At 34.6% G+C, this 17,756-nt stretch overlaps 1 protein-coding gene across 1 annotated transcript in view; it reads left to right on the forward strand.

Annotated features, from left to right (window-relative positions):
* moody (G-protein coupled receptor moody) overlaps window positions 1–17,756 on the forward strand; it is a 197,395-nt gene that overhangs the window by 110,611 nt on the left and 69,028 nt on the right. The window contains exon 3 of the mRNA XM_089642801.1: window positions 12,373–12,513. Within this exon, the coding sequence (XP_089498927.1) occupies window positions 12,373–12,513 (141 nt within the window). The remainder of the gene's footprint in view (window positions 1–12,372; window positions 12,514–17,756) is intronic.

Here is a 17,756-nt window from a genome sequence, read left to right on the forward strand (position 1 = left end):
ATTTACTTATGTACAAAATTCTACGCCATGGTAGTTGATTTATTATTATTATTGATAGTTGGTAGGGTTATTATATAGAAATTTATATGTTGAGATTCGTATTTTTTAAAGAAATTTATCAATTATATCAGAGTCAATCAACAACGGTTCTATAAAAAAAATGATTTTATTTTATTTGATTTTTTAACTTTTTTTTTTTTTTTTTTTTTTATTATTGATACATTTTTTTTACAATATTTTATATTTCAATTTAGTAATGTTGGCCTCACTGGGTTGTTTACCCGTGCTGAGGCCCCCATGTTATAATTTAAGAATTTATACATTTAAAAAAAATAAAAGAAAAGAAAAACAACATTAAAATAAAGATAAATTTAAAATAAAAAATAAAGATTAAAAATTAAAATATAATTATAACACTAAAAGAAAAATATCAAAAGAGAATGTAAATCGGCATTTATAATGATATATGTGTTTGTGTGTGTTGTGTGTTTTATATTTTTTTTTGTGTTGCGTGTATATGTTTTATTCTTTTATGTTATAGTATTTTGGTAATAATGTCTTTTTGTTCTTTAATCCATTTTTTTATTTTGTGTTTGAATTTATTTTTATTTTCCTCAATTTTTGTTTCAAGTGGAAGACTGTTGAATCTCAAAAAATGGTTGGTTTTCCGAAGAATGTGAGCCCAGAGCTTTGAAAAATCTGTCCTGAAAATACAAAACATTCATACAAACTACCGAAACAGCAAAATAAACTAATGTTAACACAGTTCAAAATATATTATCTAGACTTGCACAATTCAAAATATCTCATTATAACATTATGGCTAGTATTTCTCCACCACACATAAGATCCATGTATCTTTATGATGAGGAAATGCTATTATTATTTTCTTTTATATCACAGTGTAACACGTGGAAAAAAATTATACATATATATATACGGCATAATACCCCAAAAAATCACTATAATACTTTTGGCCGTGAAAATCTCAAATCAAAAAAAGTATTGCTAAATCTTTTTTTTTTTAATTCACGTGATTCAGTCAAGCGTTATTCTATTTTACTGTAAAGCCATATCAAAATACTTAGTTGGATAAACGGATCGATTGCATATCAAAGATTTATCTTAGAGAAATACATTCTATGTTGTACTTTTCAATAAGAAGCAAGAGAGTTTGTTTGAAATGTTGGCACCAATGGCAGCCGTTTGTAACTGTCGTGAAAATACGACAAATATTTATTTAACCCTTTCATTTTGAACAACAATGGCGCGGTCTTCGTGTAATGTTGTGGATTTAAAGCGACTCAAATAATAAATCACAAATAATATCAGTCAGATGAAAACTCAAAAGCGCCCCGTATTGTTTCCTGAAAAGTGGCATGTACGAATTGTTTGGACGATAAACATTTGTCTTTTTCATGATAATAACAACAGCGTTATGTTATGAACGTTTATACAATATTGTATTATTTTGTTTACTTTCCAAAGGGTTTTTTTTCAAAAATCCTTAGTACTTTTCGAAATCAGATCTAGACAGTAATGTTCCTCTTATTTTGAACGTCAAGTGTGCAAAATTTCATCAAGTGCTATGAAGATTCCACTTTAATGGATGGCAAAATACAATAGAGGTGTAAACTCTTGTTTTTAATATAATCTGTGCAAAATTTCATCAATCTTTAAAAAAACTGTAGATTTTTTTAAAAAAACAATGCTAGGCATAACACTATTTCTAGATAGTTAGATGGACAGTGACATTACAATATATCTAAACTTGCTATTGTCTCAAAAAATAAGATATAATTTGGCAAGTAAGAAACACTCTTATTTAGTAAATATTACATTATATTCCAGTAAATTTTTAATTCAAACGTTATTCATGTGTGACGAATATACATATTCAAAAATGCATGTCTATGAACGGAATTAACGATAAGACCAAGCAGCGTTTTCCAATAAAAAAATTGTATGTTGTTTTACCACAAGCAAATAAAAAAAAACAGTGTGATTAGACTATTTTAAACAAACCATGTTTACTGACAGCACTGACTTCGTAATTTGACTGTTGCGCGCGCAGACCTCTTACCATAGTCGGCCTTGCATTTTCTCTATGACGCATATAATCTGAGACTGGATAATTTATAATAATCGAAAACGCGTGAATTTACAAACATTTTTTTTTCCTTTGCTGTTACTAGAGTTTTCCTAGTATTTAAAATACTTCCCCAACACACACGAGGGCATATTGGCACATGTTCAAGGCAATTTACCTAGAGGTAGTACACGACCTTACTAAACTAAAATTAAACTACGAAATCTAAAGCACTACAACTGACGTATTTTTTCTTTGCCACTTTGAGATTTCTGCAGCGCGTCTTTATAAATCATATTGTAACGGCATTGTAGATGGATTTAAGATGCATCTAGGTTTCTATAATAGATTTCCATGGTTCGTATTTCAATGTCGTAGTTTTAACAAGGCAGATAGAATAAGTCAAATAATGACAACAATAATAGACTCGTTTCAGAGCGCAGAGTAATAATAACCTATGGCGTAATAGTTTGTAGATCGAATTTAAGCTGAACTTATGTTGACTTTACCAAACCAATATTGAGTCGTTTCTCTTGTTAATTGTTATGTTGTTTTAAGAAATGGGAAACGAAGACACATGAGAGAGGGGTAGGAGTTAAAGCTTTCGTTAACCCTTTGAGACACTAACTCCTAAGAAGAGAAGAAAGGAGAGTGCAAAATTTTCTGACTTAAAAAAAGTCGCAATATACAAGGTGTCCTGGGGGTACAGTGCACAAACTTCGGGAGGTGATTGATTCGACATGATGGTATTATTTAAATCCTATGTACATACAACATACGTGCAAAGATATTTTTCCTTTTCAGAAATCCTTTTTCCAACACACAGACACCAACTTTTTTTTGAAAATGACTTAAAAAACATTGGAATTTCGAAACCTTTTTTGATTTGTACTATCATATAGAATCACCTACTGAAGTTAGCGCATTTACTCCCCGAACTCGGAAACAAAATTATATGCGATATTTTTTGTTAAATAAATTTTTGCAAACGTCTAAAGGAATATGATCTTGCCGAGTTCCTAAGGTGACATTGTACATGTAGAGTCATAATTATTAAGAAGCATGCGTGTATAGCAGTACATATAATTAATGGTAGCGCAGACCCGTGGATAATCACGTCATATTATAAAACAAAAATTCAAAAATACAGTAATAAAAAAATAAATGAAAATATTTTTCTCGCAATCAGTTAAAAAAAAATTAAATTACACTTGTATTCAATCGAATTTGAGATCATTGAACGTGAATAATTACAAGCATGAATAACGCACATTACAGACAATCGACATTAGTAATTTTGTTGATGATGATTCATTTAACGGTCTAAAATAGTACAGGGTTCCATATTTTCAATTGTTCACGCTGAGAAAAAATACATTAATACATTTGTGGTTCCGATTTAACAAAAAAAACAACATAGGTCTTAGTAGGTTTAATACCTTTCTCCTAATAGCAATAGTAAAAATAGAGCCTTCGAGACAGAATAATGCTTTTAATAGGCTTATTTGCGCCGAGGACTTCCTGTCAATATTAACTGTTTAATTTCAACGAATCAAAACAGCTTTCCGGAACTTTCATTATGGGTCAATAGGAACAAGTAATGTATCAATTAATTCTTTTTGATTTCAATTTAGCAAGAGTTGTAAAAACGACCCGTTCTCATTCGACAATAACGTCAATAGTGTACAAATATTGGGAACGCGTTCAATAACGGCAGTTTCTCAGTGCATCTTCCATTGAATTGCTGGTAGAACAAGGACAACATACTAAGATACGGTTGCATCTAGGACTCGAACCCAGGACCCTTGCCGGGGCACCGCTCTACCAACTGAGCTAATGTGACCCTATCTCCTTCGGTCATATTTTATATGTTTACTTTACTTCGAATACGAACTCCCAACATTATCTTCATTTTTCTCACCGCACATTTTTATTGGCATTTATCTTTATGTATGATCGCAAGATTCGACCCGAACTAAATGAAATCTAGACAGTGTCTTACATAAATATATCTTATTTTTATTTTAATGTGCGACATCTATTGACTTTTCTGCAAGTCTTAAGAACAGTGCAGAACTTAATAATATTATTATTAAATTTGGTTTATATTAAATTTAAAAAATATATTTTTTTATATGCTAAATAACAAATTAACTCCACGCCCAAGAAAGTGCGATGGTGCGACCAAAACGTGCGGTGTAAATAAAATAAAATCTAATAAATTGATGGGTTCAAAGTGGTTCATGTTTGGGGCAGATTTGACACGGTTCCTGGTTTTAACTGAATCATTGTAAATTATTTTTCATCGTTTCCTTACTCGAATGTAGTTCACTCTTATCGCCAGGACGTAAAAATTCAAATTGCAAGTGAGTTTGTGTAAGGCTAGGTTTGACCCACATTTTTTGATGGACAAAGTTCAACTCTCTCTCTCTCTTTTAAGAGGAAGCTACAAGCCAAAAATGTGTATATTCATGGTATACCTTATATTGTAGGTAATAGGCATTAAAATTGCTTGACAAACGGAGTCTAAAAACGTTCGATTTCAAGCACCAAATTGGTTAAATAAATCGCTAATTAATAAAATTTATAAGTAACAAATGTACATTGTGAATAATAAAACTCATTAAAAAACAAAAAATGTCTAGAAATTGTTACATAGTGAATGCCAAAGATTTACAAAAAAATGGTTTTTATTTATTTTCTAAATAATTTTATAAGAAAACAAAAAGTTAATCAAGTCAAACTGTCACACATAATCATAGCTAAAATACTGTATTTTTAAAAGTTGTTTCTTTTATGCGTTCATACATTTCTATTGGAAAAATATTTTTTGACTATGTTACATTTATATTTTATATCGAGTAATTTATGTTTTTATTTGTATTCTACTCAAGCGAAACGATAGAAAACTTTCAATTAATCTAAAGAATGTTTTTGTATTCATAATGTACACTAATTCGTTATAAAGATTAATCAAAGTAGTGATTTAGCATTAAGCTTCGCCTTAAAAGGTACTTTTGTGTCTGAAACTATAATTTTGAGATTTTCACGGTCATGTTTCCATATTTCTTATTTAGCCAACCTTTCGAACATCGTTACGGTGTCCATAATCTGAGTAGATATGTAGAATGCGGTAAATTGTGTGTTAGCGTATGTAGAGGTGATGTCGGGTTGCGCGTTTCAATCCTTTTAAATCCGGTATTTCAGTTCAAATCAATGTGGTTTTCGCCGTTTCGTTATGGTGTAGCCATCAAGTACCAAATATTTAGACCTATTATACTTAGCCCCGACATCTATTAATAGGTTTTTTTGTGGATTGAAATTGCCCCCTTAATTATTTACTTTATATAGTGGAGTTTGTTCAAAAACATTATTGCTTGGGTTGACTGTATTTATTTTAATTTCTTGTTATACAGGGTGTCCTGGGGTGCATTAACTTCGGGAGGTGATTCTACATAATGGTAGAAGTAAAAACATTTATAACTTTTTTCGAAATTCCAACTTTTTTTTCCCATACTAAAATATTTTACCATAGAAGAATATTTACTTTCCAATACAAACAATTCAACTTTTTTACCAAAAAAACTACCTTAAAACATTGGAATTTCGAAAAAAAGTGTGTTTTTCTTTTCTACTTCTAAAATCATGTAGAATCACCCCCTGAAGTTAGTGCACTTTACCCCCATTCACCCTGTATAACATTGATGGTGGCACGAAAGCGAGCAAAATGTTTATTTTAAACTCAAGTAAAGTGATAATTGTATCCAAATAATGATTTAGTTTGTTATATCGAAAAATTAATGATAAAATTAGTAATGAAACTACCCAAATCACTGCACGTCACACCATACAATCCCATGGCCGAACAGCCTAAGTACTCCGATTATTGGATGTATTTGCGGTTACAGCACACAAATCAGTAGTAACAACGAGTATCAACAACCATACCCGCCATTTGCAAACCGTCGTTGCTCGATGGCACTGACTTAATCAAGTGACACTTCAAAAGTTGTCGCGCGCAACCACCTTTACTGTGGTCGCCCTTGACACTATCCCAATTATACAAATTGTTTGTCAAGTACGAGTAGGTGTATCGTTAAGCCCCCGCATTCACAATTTCTACTGATGTATAACATATTAACTCTTTAAATCTTTAAGTTTTTTAGATTAAAAAGACAATTCTATTTTTAAAGCTAATATCTACACATTTTTAAAGCCGAAACGGTAATTAATGAAATTCCCTCGATAGAAAAAAATCGCAAAGTAAGGTCAGAAAATTATTAAAAACACGTTTTGTTATGTTGTAGTAAAAAAATTTCAGTGTGGCTTTAAATGCAACCAAAACATCTGTCCAGAGATTTTCGCTGTATTTCAAAAGAGTCGTTGTTTATTAAATATATTCACCATTTTTGCTTAGTAATGATCCTTTTTTTAATATTAGCGCACTGTCTTTAACATTAGTATCTCCCTTTCAAACCATATTTGAACGCTTACTACTAGGCATTAAGAGCAGCTACAAGCCAAAAATGTGTATATTCTTGGTATACCTTATATTGTAGGTAATAGGCATTAAAATCGCTTGGCAAACGGAGTCTAGAAACGTTCGATTTCAAGCACAAAACTGTTTTTTATTTATTTTGTAAACAATTTTATAAGAAAATAAAAAATCAATCAAGTAAACTGTCACAAATTACTATTATACTGTATTTTTTAAAGTTGTTTCTTTTACGCGTTCATACATTTCTGTTGAAAAAAATAATTTAAAGTTAGTTTATATTTATATTTTTTATTGATTAATTTATTATTTTATTTGTATTCTGCTCAAGCGAAACGATAGGAAAACCTTCAATTTATCTAAAGCATATTTTTTGGTATTCATAATGCACACCAATTCGTTATAGAGATTAATCAAAATAGTGATTTAGCATTAAGCTTCCCCTTAATATCTTATTCTAAAAAAATTAGGCAGTAAGAAGGATGTAGCATACTTAAATTATAAAAAAATATATATGTATTTAGAGGATAATGATCTCAGAAATATTTCCTTCTCACGTTAACATTTCGTCTTTGATTGGTAAAATAAAATATTTGTGTTCGTGGGCTCATTTCAATTAGAGACATGTTTATATTTATTTATTGAATTGGTAGCTCACATAACAGGCCAAAATGGGAAAATTGATATTTTCATTAATAATTAGCGCTCTTGTGTAGGCGGATAAACCACGCATGAGTGAATTCAACGACGACAGTGATGCTATCAAAATTGTTTCTAAGTATAGACAAAGACATTATTAATACAGAATATCATCTAAAATCCAATCTGAATATACGACAGTAACAATTATTTGATATACCTACATGTTATATGTTTTCCGCTTCATGAAATCAAAACGGGGGAGATAATTAATTACATGTGTCGAAATACACTACGTATTCGGGGTAACTTTTAAATCTGGAGGTAACTTTATCATCGCCGATATCTGCAATAATTCTCTCTAACACTTTTTTCTGGTGACGTGGATACAATGACTCTAAATATTATAAAACAAAGTCACTATCCGCGTCAGTCTGTTTGTGCGTTTAATTCTTGTAAACTATGCAATGGGGTTTGATAGGGTTTTCACTATTATTTAGAGAATTTCTTCCGGAAGGTTTATACAGGGTTTTCCAATAAGAGGTGTTATTTTTATATTCAATCGTAAAAGATCAATGGTTTCGTTGCTTTTGTGGCACATGGCGCCGTCTCGTTGAAAGTAAACGTTGTTCAAATCAATACCATCCAATTCCGGCCATAAAAAATCATTAATCATCTTTTGATAGCGATCCATTCACCGCAACTGTTGCTCCAGCCTCATTTTCGAAAAAGTAAGGTCCAATGACTCCGCCGGACCATAAACCGCACCAAACAGTCACACGTTGAGGATAAAGAGGGTTTTCAACAATAACCTTTGGGTTTTTCGAGCCCCAGATGCGACAATTTTGCTTGTTGACGAAGCCACCGAGGTGGAAATGGGCCTCATCACTCAAGATGATTTATATTTGATTCACTCAAGTGAATTTTAATAATTTCAATGCGTTTTTGAAGGGTGTATAGTTCCATTTTTATAAATAATGTAGTTTTTACTTGTCAAATGTCAAAAAATGATAGCTTCCAAAGTAAATTCTACCGATATAGCGGGCTTTTCAAAATAACACCTCTTATTGGAAAACCCTACAAATAATTCATGGATATTATATTTATTGAAAGCAGAGAAAAGTTGAGCAACGCTGTGTACTCGTCAGCAAGTCTAAAATAAGTGTCAAATTAGTAGGTTTCTAGTTATATTCGAACATATTGTCGGTTGATTGTAAAACTGTTTTTCTTAAAGATATTTTCAGTTACTAAGAGAAATTTAAATTACCTTTAAAAATTCCAATTTCTTTTTTTTATTTAACTAATTAGGTAGACCAACAAAGCTGTCACATGCCAGCTTGTCTGCAGGATCCACCGAATCAAAATATCTTAAGTCTATGTCTATTACATTGTATGATTATGTGTACATGAGTAAGTCTTATTTCTAAGTAGGTACATTTCACAGATTTTATTTTATTGCAGACATTCGCAAAATATATTTCTAACGAGTAATTGTAAATACATAATATATCTTATGCACCTCACTAAAAAATAATAACAGATTTTTTTTACCTAACATTATTATAGTTTTTTTTTGTGTCATTTATATTGGAAAGTATATTAGTGTATTGATATTAATTAAATACAACTACTTGAATAATCAAACTCGCATTTTTGGGATTAGCGTAACAATCGTAATAAGCGTGGTATGTCGAAATCGCCCTACTCCGAAAAGTGATTTTGATTCTCCAAACATTCTTTTTTTTACATATTTCGATGGTTTAACATTTACAATAAACAAGACATAAAAAAATTGATCAAAGTCACCCCATTTTACGGTAAATTATATTATGTTTGCTGGTTTTATGAGAAGGGCAATAAATATGACGATCATTGACGTAGCTGTTATCTCAAACCTTCGTTCGATGTTTAGGAACGCGTCAGAAAAGAGGAAGAGTCCCAACTGCTCATAACTGTTTGTGAGACTCCCTAAGTCGGTTTAAGCTAAAGGTAGTTGGGAGGAGAACGAACTGGGCAAGAAGAAGGTGGGGAAGTATCTGACTATTCAAATCTAGTCACTAAATACGGCTAAAGCCATTTCAAACAATGTTTCAAATCTGAATGATATCTTTCTCTGGGGCGATACTGAGATGGTCTAATATTTATTTATTTATTAACGGACATCGTCGAAATTACAAAATAATAACACGAATACAGTAAAATGAAAAATACAGGAGTAGACAAAGGTAAATGAAAGCAAAGACATATGGTAGATATAATATAAGAAAATAAAGTGACAAGTCGAATCAAGTCAAGAATACGCCGTGGGTCAGGACCACGGGACACTTATAATATTCCGTCACTTGTTTAGCGACTGGCAAAAATCATTCAGACTTTTCCAAAAAAGTTAAGGTTTTGACTTGAGTTGACCAGTCTATACATTCTGGACAATGGTGAATAATATCCATAATTTGTCGAATGATGGTTGAGGAAGAGCAGTTCATTATTTCTGAGTCTTTGCGAGGGGATATTGAAGGGAATGAGTTGCAGTAGAGTAGGTGAATTAATAAAACCATTTATAATTTTGAAGAAGCAAATGAGGTCATTTCTTTCCCGACGGAAAGAAATGACCTATAAATATTATCCTATAATATTACTGATTTTGTTGTTTTCCTAATTTTTATTTATGAAAATTAGTAATTTTGACTTTATTTATGGGTTGTAGCCTGAATTTTACCTAACACAAACTAATAAGTAAAAACTTGTTGAAATAGTTCACGAAATCTTTTATTAATTACAGATATATTTTTATCATTACTTAGAAAACTTCTACTTAATAAGAGATTTTCTGAATTTTGAAAATAGTGTAAAGAAGCCATTTAACCCTAATCTGTCGACCCATATTATACGGATATAAGTCTCCCCAAAAATCCATGGCCTAATTCTGCATGAATTAGTCGTAAGCTAATCACTGACTTAATTTGTAATAACAAGAAAATCAGCGCTAATCATAATTTTTTTCCAGAATGTGGGAGGTTAGTGCAATCACACACGTCCCATATAGATATACATTTTTTTTGTATAATAGATATAAATTAACAAATAAGGACAACTATGCAGGGTGTAGTCTTGAGTGCGCTTGGGCCCAGCGCTCACTCAGGAGTGGCGCTTGGCCATTAGCCGCATCCTAGCTCCAGTGAGGCCTGGTTCCCACTATGCCGGACCGGCAGATCTGCCAGGCCGGTAAAACTGCCGGAAGGGCTAGTGGCTGTACAATTTATATGTAGCTGTTCACATTATCCCGGGTCCGGCATTTTTGCCGAGCCCGGCATTTTTACCGAGCGTTTTGTCACTGCGAAAGTGCCGGTAGAACCACCGGACCGGAGTAATGTGAACGAGTTTGTGCCGGTATCCGGCTGTCCCCGCTCGCCGCGCCCGCGCTCTGGGCTCCCCTCTCGTCATCGGCTCGCATTTTTTGAAGAAAGTAGACGTGTTCGCCCTGCTCGTTTAAATCTTTTTATCAGTATTCAAATGTGTACCTCCATACGGAAGTAGGAGATTAAAGCCTTCAGACACTCATTTTCATAAATCCGTCATTCTATCCAAATATTTCTTTTTTTCGTTTTATTTATACTGTAATTGTTACATTATCTAGCGATTCCGTTCATTCAATTTTTCTATTGACTTGCCTACCAATGGATAATGGACAATATCAGCGGGAACATAACAAGTCAATCGGTTTAATTGTTGGCAGATGAATCATCTAAATGCGTTTAAGATTGACGATTGATTTTATTCATTAATTTCATTCATTTAACATATATATCCAGCTAACAATAAAAAACACCCTTATATAATAGAACTTCCCTCTTCTTCTGGCGTTAGTAAGATTAGATTTTTAATATTAATTTTAGTTGTAAGTTGCTAAATATGTAAATACTCGTATATATGTCGTTAATATAGTAGTTATAGGCCTTAGTCGTAAGTCACTAGATATAAGTCTTAGAGATAAGTCAGTAGTTCTAGTATTAACTATTTAAGAAATATATTTGTACAGCGCCCTTGAGGTGATTTCTCACGAAAATGGCGCTATATAAATCAGCCAAATATTATTATTATTATTAGTTTAAACGGTAATTCCTCTTGCAAGTTTTCATGAAGCGGTCTAGGCTTTGGTACATTTAAAGTACCATCATTGATCTTTTGCCAAAATTTACTATCCTTTAATATAGTAGAATCGCATTCCTTGCCATATGAGCCCACACTAATAAAAATAAAACGGTACTCTGAATCAACAACTTCCATTAATACAAAAGAATAATATTCCTTGTAATTAAAGAACATAGAACCACTCTCGGCTGGTTTCAAAATTCTAATATGTTTGCCATCTACTGCTCCAACACATTGAGGAAAGTTGGCCTTTCTTTCGAATCCTGAAGCGATGTCCTCCCATTATCTTTCCGGCTCCGGTGTAATGTGAACACTCTTGTCCGGTGTCCGGTTTCCGGCAGATCTGCCGGTCCGGCATAGTGGGAACCCGGCCGGAGGCCGGGTTCTGTGTTCATTGTTTTTTTTTTTTTTTTTTTTTTTTTTTTTCATTGTTCATTCGGTGTCTCATCAGGCCGGCAAATCCATTCAGTCTTAGTTCCGTGAACATTGTCGATGCGCTGCTGTATCTTCGGTATCCAAACAAGATTCAAAAGGCGTCATTATATTAAATTCGGAGTCGTTCCATCGAGCAAGTTCGGTGGTGACACCATGTCTCGCACGTATACAGGCCAGTACAGAATGCGTTGGACGGTATTTTTTAACGGTATTGATGCATTTGCAAAATCTGCGGGCAATCATATTAGACACTATGCTTAGGCTTTCCCTTTATCGTTCGATATCGCCATCGTCCGATAGGTCTTGATTAATAATGTGCCCCAAGTATTTCACGTTCGAACATGTATTTATTTTTGCCTCGTTAAGGTATACGGGGAGCATCTTACTTGTGTCTTGTCTTTTTCCGTGGTGGAACGCAATCAATTCCGTCTTCTTCTGGTTGTACATCATATTATGTTGTTTTCCATATTCTTCACAAGTGTTTAGCAGTGATCTTAATCCCTTGATCGAAGGAGCTATAATAGAGTTGAAAACCGTTGATATTAAATAATACCATTTTTTGCAGATTTTCCAGACCTCTTCTGACGACGGCAGCTGTCCTGACGGTGATCATCATGATTGTCGGTGTCCTGGGAAACCTGCTGACTATTGTGGCTCTCCTCAAGTGTCCGAAGGTCAGAAACGTGGCTGCTGCATTTATCATCAGGTAAAAATCCCGCTTCTCTCAAACTATTCGGTTAAAAATTATAATTATAAATTAAAACGGTTTCTGTCTTATAATCTTTCGTGATATCCCATCACTTTTCTTAAAAATTAGCTTCCCACAGGAAGCTATGAGGAAAATCATTTCCCTCAGGGGCTTATATCATTTTTGGGGGTGCTGTATGGATAGTAGTTTTCTGGGAAGGAAGGAAAAGAAGTTCTGTGAAGGAAAAAAAGTAGCTAGGAGTAGTAATCTGGGGGTCAATGTGTCCAGGAGTGACGGACGTATGAATCTATCCCTCTCACTACGGTTCAAGGCAATGGGTCGAGAGAGTCCGGCTTAAGAGGTCTAAAGGTCTCCCTCTACCAGCCTCTCTCCTCCATGCAGGAAGTGTTCAGGATCTTGACTTCACTCTCCTGACAGAGCAATCCGGCGTGGTGAGTCACCAGATTCCAAGGAAGTATGACTGGAGTAAGTCTTCAATAATAACTCCAGCTCTCGAATAGTGGTCTTTATTTTAACAATAAAAAAGACCCGTAGGGCAGCTCATGTAAGGTGAGCCCAATATTGCTATCTCTCTCCGCGGTTTTATAACCCACATGTAAGTGAAAACCTGGCAGCTCCGCCGTTTTGCCAAAACGACCGCCCAAGACGGATGGTAACAAGAGAAGAAAAATTAAGTCCGTGGCAATACGAAATTGCCCCGGCAATCGCTAACACAAAATAAATGTTGCCACATCATTAGGGTGACAAGCACCAATATTAATATTTCAGTACCTGAAATCTTAACATATTCCCGCCCCAAAACGAGTATTAAGGAATAGTCGTTTTTCATAAAATAATGTAGGAAGAGATTGCAACATTGGTACTCAGAATTTACCCAACAGGTTCACATACAAAAATAAACAATATTCAATACATGGATATCAAAATAATAACAAAAAACTTATAACAACGTATATAACCCTATGTCAGACTTGACATTAAAAAAATAAAAGTCTAATAACGTAGAAACTTCTGGTGCGCTGCACCCACTTATGAGAAAATATCTTATCACTTGGCACTGTTGAGCCTGACGGCATTTTGATTCACACATAACATCACTTTTAGTGTTGTAATTTGTTCTTAATCCAGGTTGGAGGAAGGATCCTCCATGGGAAGTAGACAGAGCTGTGTCACGGCTCTTTTGGTGACACCTCTGGCCGTCCTCAAGGAGACGACGCGGACGCGTCCGTCTTGACCAGGGTGGATCTCCGTCACTCGCGCCATCCTCCAGTACTGCGGAGGTAGTTGGTTGTCTTTGATGATGACCATGTCACCAGGCTGTAAACTGCGTTGACGTCCTTCTTGCCATTTGACTCGGTTCTGCAATTCTGCTAGGTATTCCCGGCTCCATCTGTGCCAAAAAGATTGAACAACGGTAGACATCTTTTGGTAAATATTAAGCCTGTTTGTAGGCAGATGATGGATATCAAGCTCAGGCAATGCTAACAGGTTGTCGCCAATAAGGAAGTGTGAAGGAGTGAGTGCGTTTAAATCATTTGGATCTGATGATAATGGAGTCAGAGGACGGGAATTTAAACAAGCCTCAATCTGTATTAGTATGGTATTCATGCCTTCGTATGTCAAAACAGTTGACCGCATGGCTTTTTTCAAATGTAACTTGGTCATTTTAACTGCACTTTCCCAAAGTCCACCGTGATGCGGTGAGCGGGGAGGCAAGAAACTCCAGCTAATATTCTGCTGGGCTAAAAAATTATGGATTTCCTTATCAGATGCCTTCAAAAAATCAAATAGTTCAGTAAGTTCCCTATAACTACCTGTAAAGTTAGTTCCATTATCACTAAAGAGTCGTGAGGGTTTACCCCTCCTAGCTATAAATCTTTCAATGCATTCATAAATGCCATTGAAGTTAAATTAGTCACTAATTCTAGGTGAATTGCCTTCGTTGAAAAACAAATAAATAAACATATGTAAGATTTTACACTCTTAGCATTTCTGGTTAAACCAGACTTAATTAAAATTGGACCTGCATAATCTATGCCGGTTACATAAAATGGTCTTTGGATTCGGAATCGGTCAGCAGGAAGGTCACCCATGAGCTGGCGACACTCGCGCGGACGGACTCGGAAACATACAATACATTTATGCAGTGCTCGCTTTACTGCGTTTTTACCAAATATTGGCCAAAACCGTAAACGCAGTAATGCGAGCAGAGCATTACATCCTAAATGCAAATTCTCATAATGCAGATGGGTTATTATTAAGTCAGTCAACTTATGATTTTGTGGTAACAAAATTGGATGTTTTTGAGAGACCGAGGTAATATCAGATTGTGATAGTCGACCTCCAACACACAATAACCCATCCTGCATAAAAGGATTTAGTGCCTTTACCTTGCTCCGCCTAGATACAAATCTTCCATTACTTAAAGAAGCTATTTCATCACGAAATGCGAATCGCTGAGCGTTCAAAATCATTACATGCATGGCATGTTCCAGTTCGATTACAGAAAGCTCGTCGACCCGCATCGGTTTTCGTTTAGAACAGTTATGTATGAAACGTAACATATAAGCAACTACGCGCCTCAGTCGTCTTAATGAAGAATAATTATTAAATATTTCCCAATCGACAGGACTACTAGTAACCAAAACTATCCTCGCCGTTTCTGGCAACTCCGTGGGAGTATCAAATGTAGTAAATGAAACGTCATTACCTAGCTGGTGCAGACAACGTATTGATAAATAAGGCGAAGGAGCCAAACCATATGTCACCGTGTTTAGCGTATAATGTTTCAAACAATCCTCCGCATCCCTTTTCCATAATATACGTTGGTAATTTCTGTGTTCCGGGTTGATATTAATTTGGCGGTACATCTTTGCAATATCTGCGGTGACTGCATATTGATGTTTTCTGAAAAATACCAAGTGACAAAATATATCATTTTGAATGGTGGGCCCAATCATTAGAGCGCGATTCAAAGAAATCCCTCGAGCGGGTTTAGCCGACCCGTCAAAAACAACACGAATTTTAGTAGTTGTGCTTGCTTCTTTAAATACAGCGTGATGTGGTAAATAATAAGTAATTTCATCGCGTTTTGGAGGTTCACATTCAGTCATGTGACCTAACGCAAGATACTCATCAATAAATTCCGAGTATTGTTCCTTTAAACTAGGTTGTCTTAAGAATTTCCTTCCCATTGACGCTAATCTACCTTTAGCAATACTAAATGAATCTCCTAATTGAGATAGGTTAGATTTAAACGGTAAGTTGACTACAAATCTACCGTTTGCATCGCGTTTATGCGTGCCTTCGAAAATCCTTTCACATTCACTATCTTCCAGAGAGTGATGCTTACTATTTTCGGTTTCTTCAACCTTCCAAAACCTTTCTATTTGGTTCTGCAAAGAATTTAATGAAATATGACAAACTTTAACTGGCCTCGTATTATGACGACTCTGTACAGCTCCTGATATTATCCAGCCTAGCTCCGTTCGATGCAATGTAGGTTTACCCTTTCCTAACTGTATCTGATCCGTACGAAGCACCTGCCAGAAAACCTCTGCTCCGATCAGCATATCAATAGAAGCTGGCTGGTAAAACTGCGGATCAGCTAACCGGACACCGTCTGGAATGTTCAACATTTTTGGGTTAATCACGGTCTGTGGAAGATTGCAAGAAATCTCATCTAATACCAAACAAGATATTTCATCCTCGTATTGAGAACATAATGATTTAAATTTAATGTCAACTGTTTCCTTTACATGAATTAAATTATTATGCAAACCTGAAACAGGTATGTTCAATTTTGTACAATGCAAATTTAATCTCTTACAAGTATCCTTTGTAATAAAATTAGACATTGAACCTGAATCCAAAAGTGCGCGTATTTTGTGTGTTCCACCGTACGCGTCTTCTATTTTTACTATTACGGTAGATAGTAAAATTTCTCGCCCGTTCATGTCGCTATGACACGCTAAATTCACTGGTGCCTCCGACTGACCCTTGCCAGTTGAAGTACCCGCTTGTACATTATCAGTATTGATATGTAACAGAGTGTGATGTTTTCGATCACAAACACTGCATTTTTCCTTCCACCTGCACACCTTTGAAGGGTGCCCCGGCTTTAGGCAGTTATAACATAAATTGCTCTCTGAAACGAACTTTCTTCGTGCCGCTGGTGCTTTGTTAACAAATATTTTACAAGAATAAATGAAATGGCTGTCATTACACAGCATACAATTGACGTTGCTTGACGCTAACGTAACCTTGTTCGTAGAATTGCTTTCCTTAAAATTAAAAAACTTTGGTTTTGTTGCAACTGGTTCCGCTTTCTGTTGCATTCCATCATTATCACCTTGGATAGTTTCCAGGATCTGCGACCTTTGTGAAATAAAATTGCTAAACTGCTCGAACGTAGGATAAATTTTATCGCACTCCATGGATTCCCACAGGCTACGTGTGTGATTATCTAACTTTGAGGTTAGAATATGTATAATTAATGTGTCCCAATGTTCTGTTGGAAGCTTTAAATTATGTAAAGCTCTCAAATGAATGTTTGCTTGATCAATTAAATTTCGCAATTCATGATGATTCTGTCGTTTTAACGGTGTAACATTAAATAAGAAATTCAGATGTCTATTTGCAATAAGTCTGACATTTTCGTATCTTGAAATAAGCATCGTCCAGGCTGCAGTATAATTATCCCCGGTTATTTCTAGAGAACTAATCAAATCAAGTGCGTCTCCGGACACATAACTAATAAGGTAATGAAATTTCTGAACATGATTTAATTTACTGTTATCATGAATTAGGGCAATGAACGAGTTTTTAAAAGTCAACCATTTATGACTATAACCTGAAAAAATTGGTATTGATATTGGTGGTAAATTCACAGATGTATTCGGGACATTTTCAATCTTCTTAAATTTTGATAATATTTCCTGTCCTAATGCAATTAAATTAAAATATGTACCTTCAAAATTATCCCTCGCGTCATGATCTTCTGATTTATTCAATAAATCAATCTCCAGCTGAATTTTGGAGAATTCCATCAGAGAAGGTTTGATGGCATCTAATCTCGACGACAATACGCTGGGCCTAATATCATTTTCGTTGCTTAAATAGGTTTCAAATCTCGTTAATGAACCTTTCAACACCCCGCGCTGTTTAACCAACTTGTCGAGTTCCATTTTTTAGAAACGAATAACACAATAACCTGATTTAAAACTTAATACACAACTCGA

Source organism: Hesperophylax consimilis, chromosome 18 (assembly GCF_061612785.1).
Source record: "Hesperophylax consimilis isolate HC1 chromosome 18, BYU_Hcon_1.0, whole genome shotgun sequence".
NCBI classification, from domain to species: domain Eukaryota; kingdom Metazoa; phylum Arthropoda; class Insecta; order Trichoptera; family Limnephilidae; genus Hesperophylax; species Hesperophylax consimilis.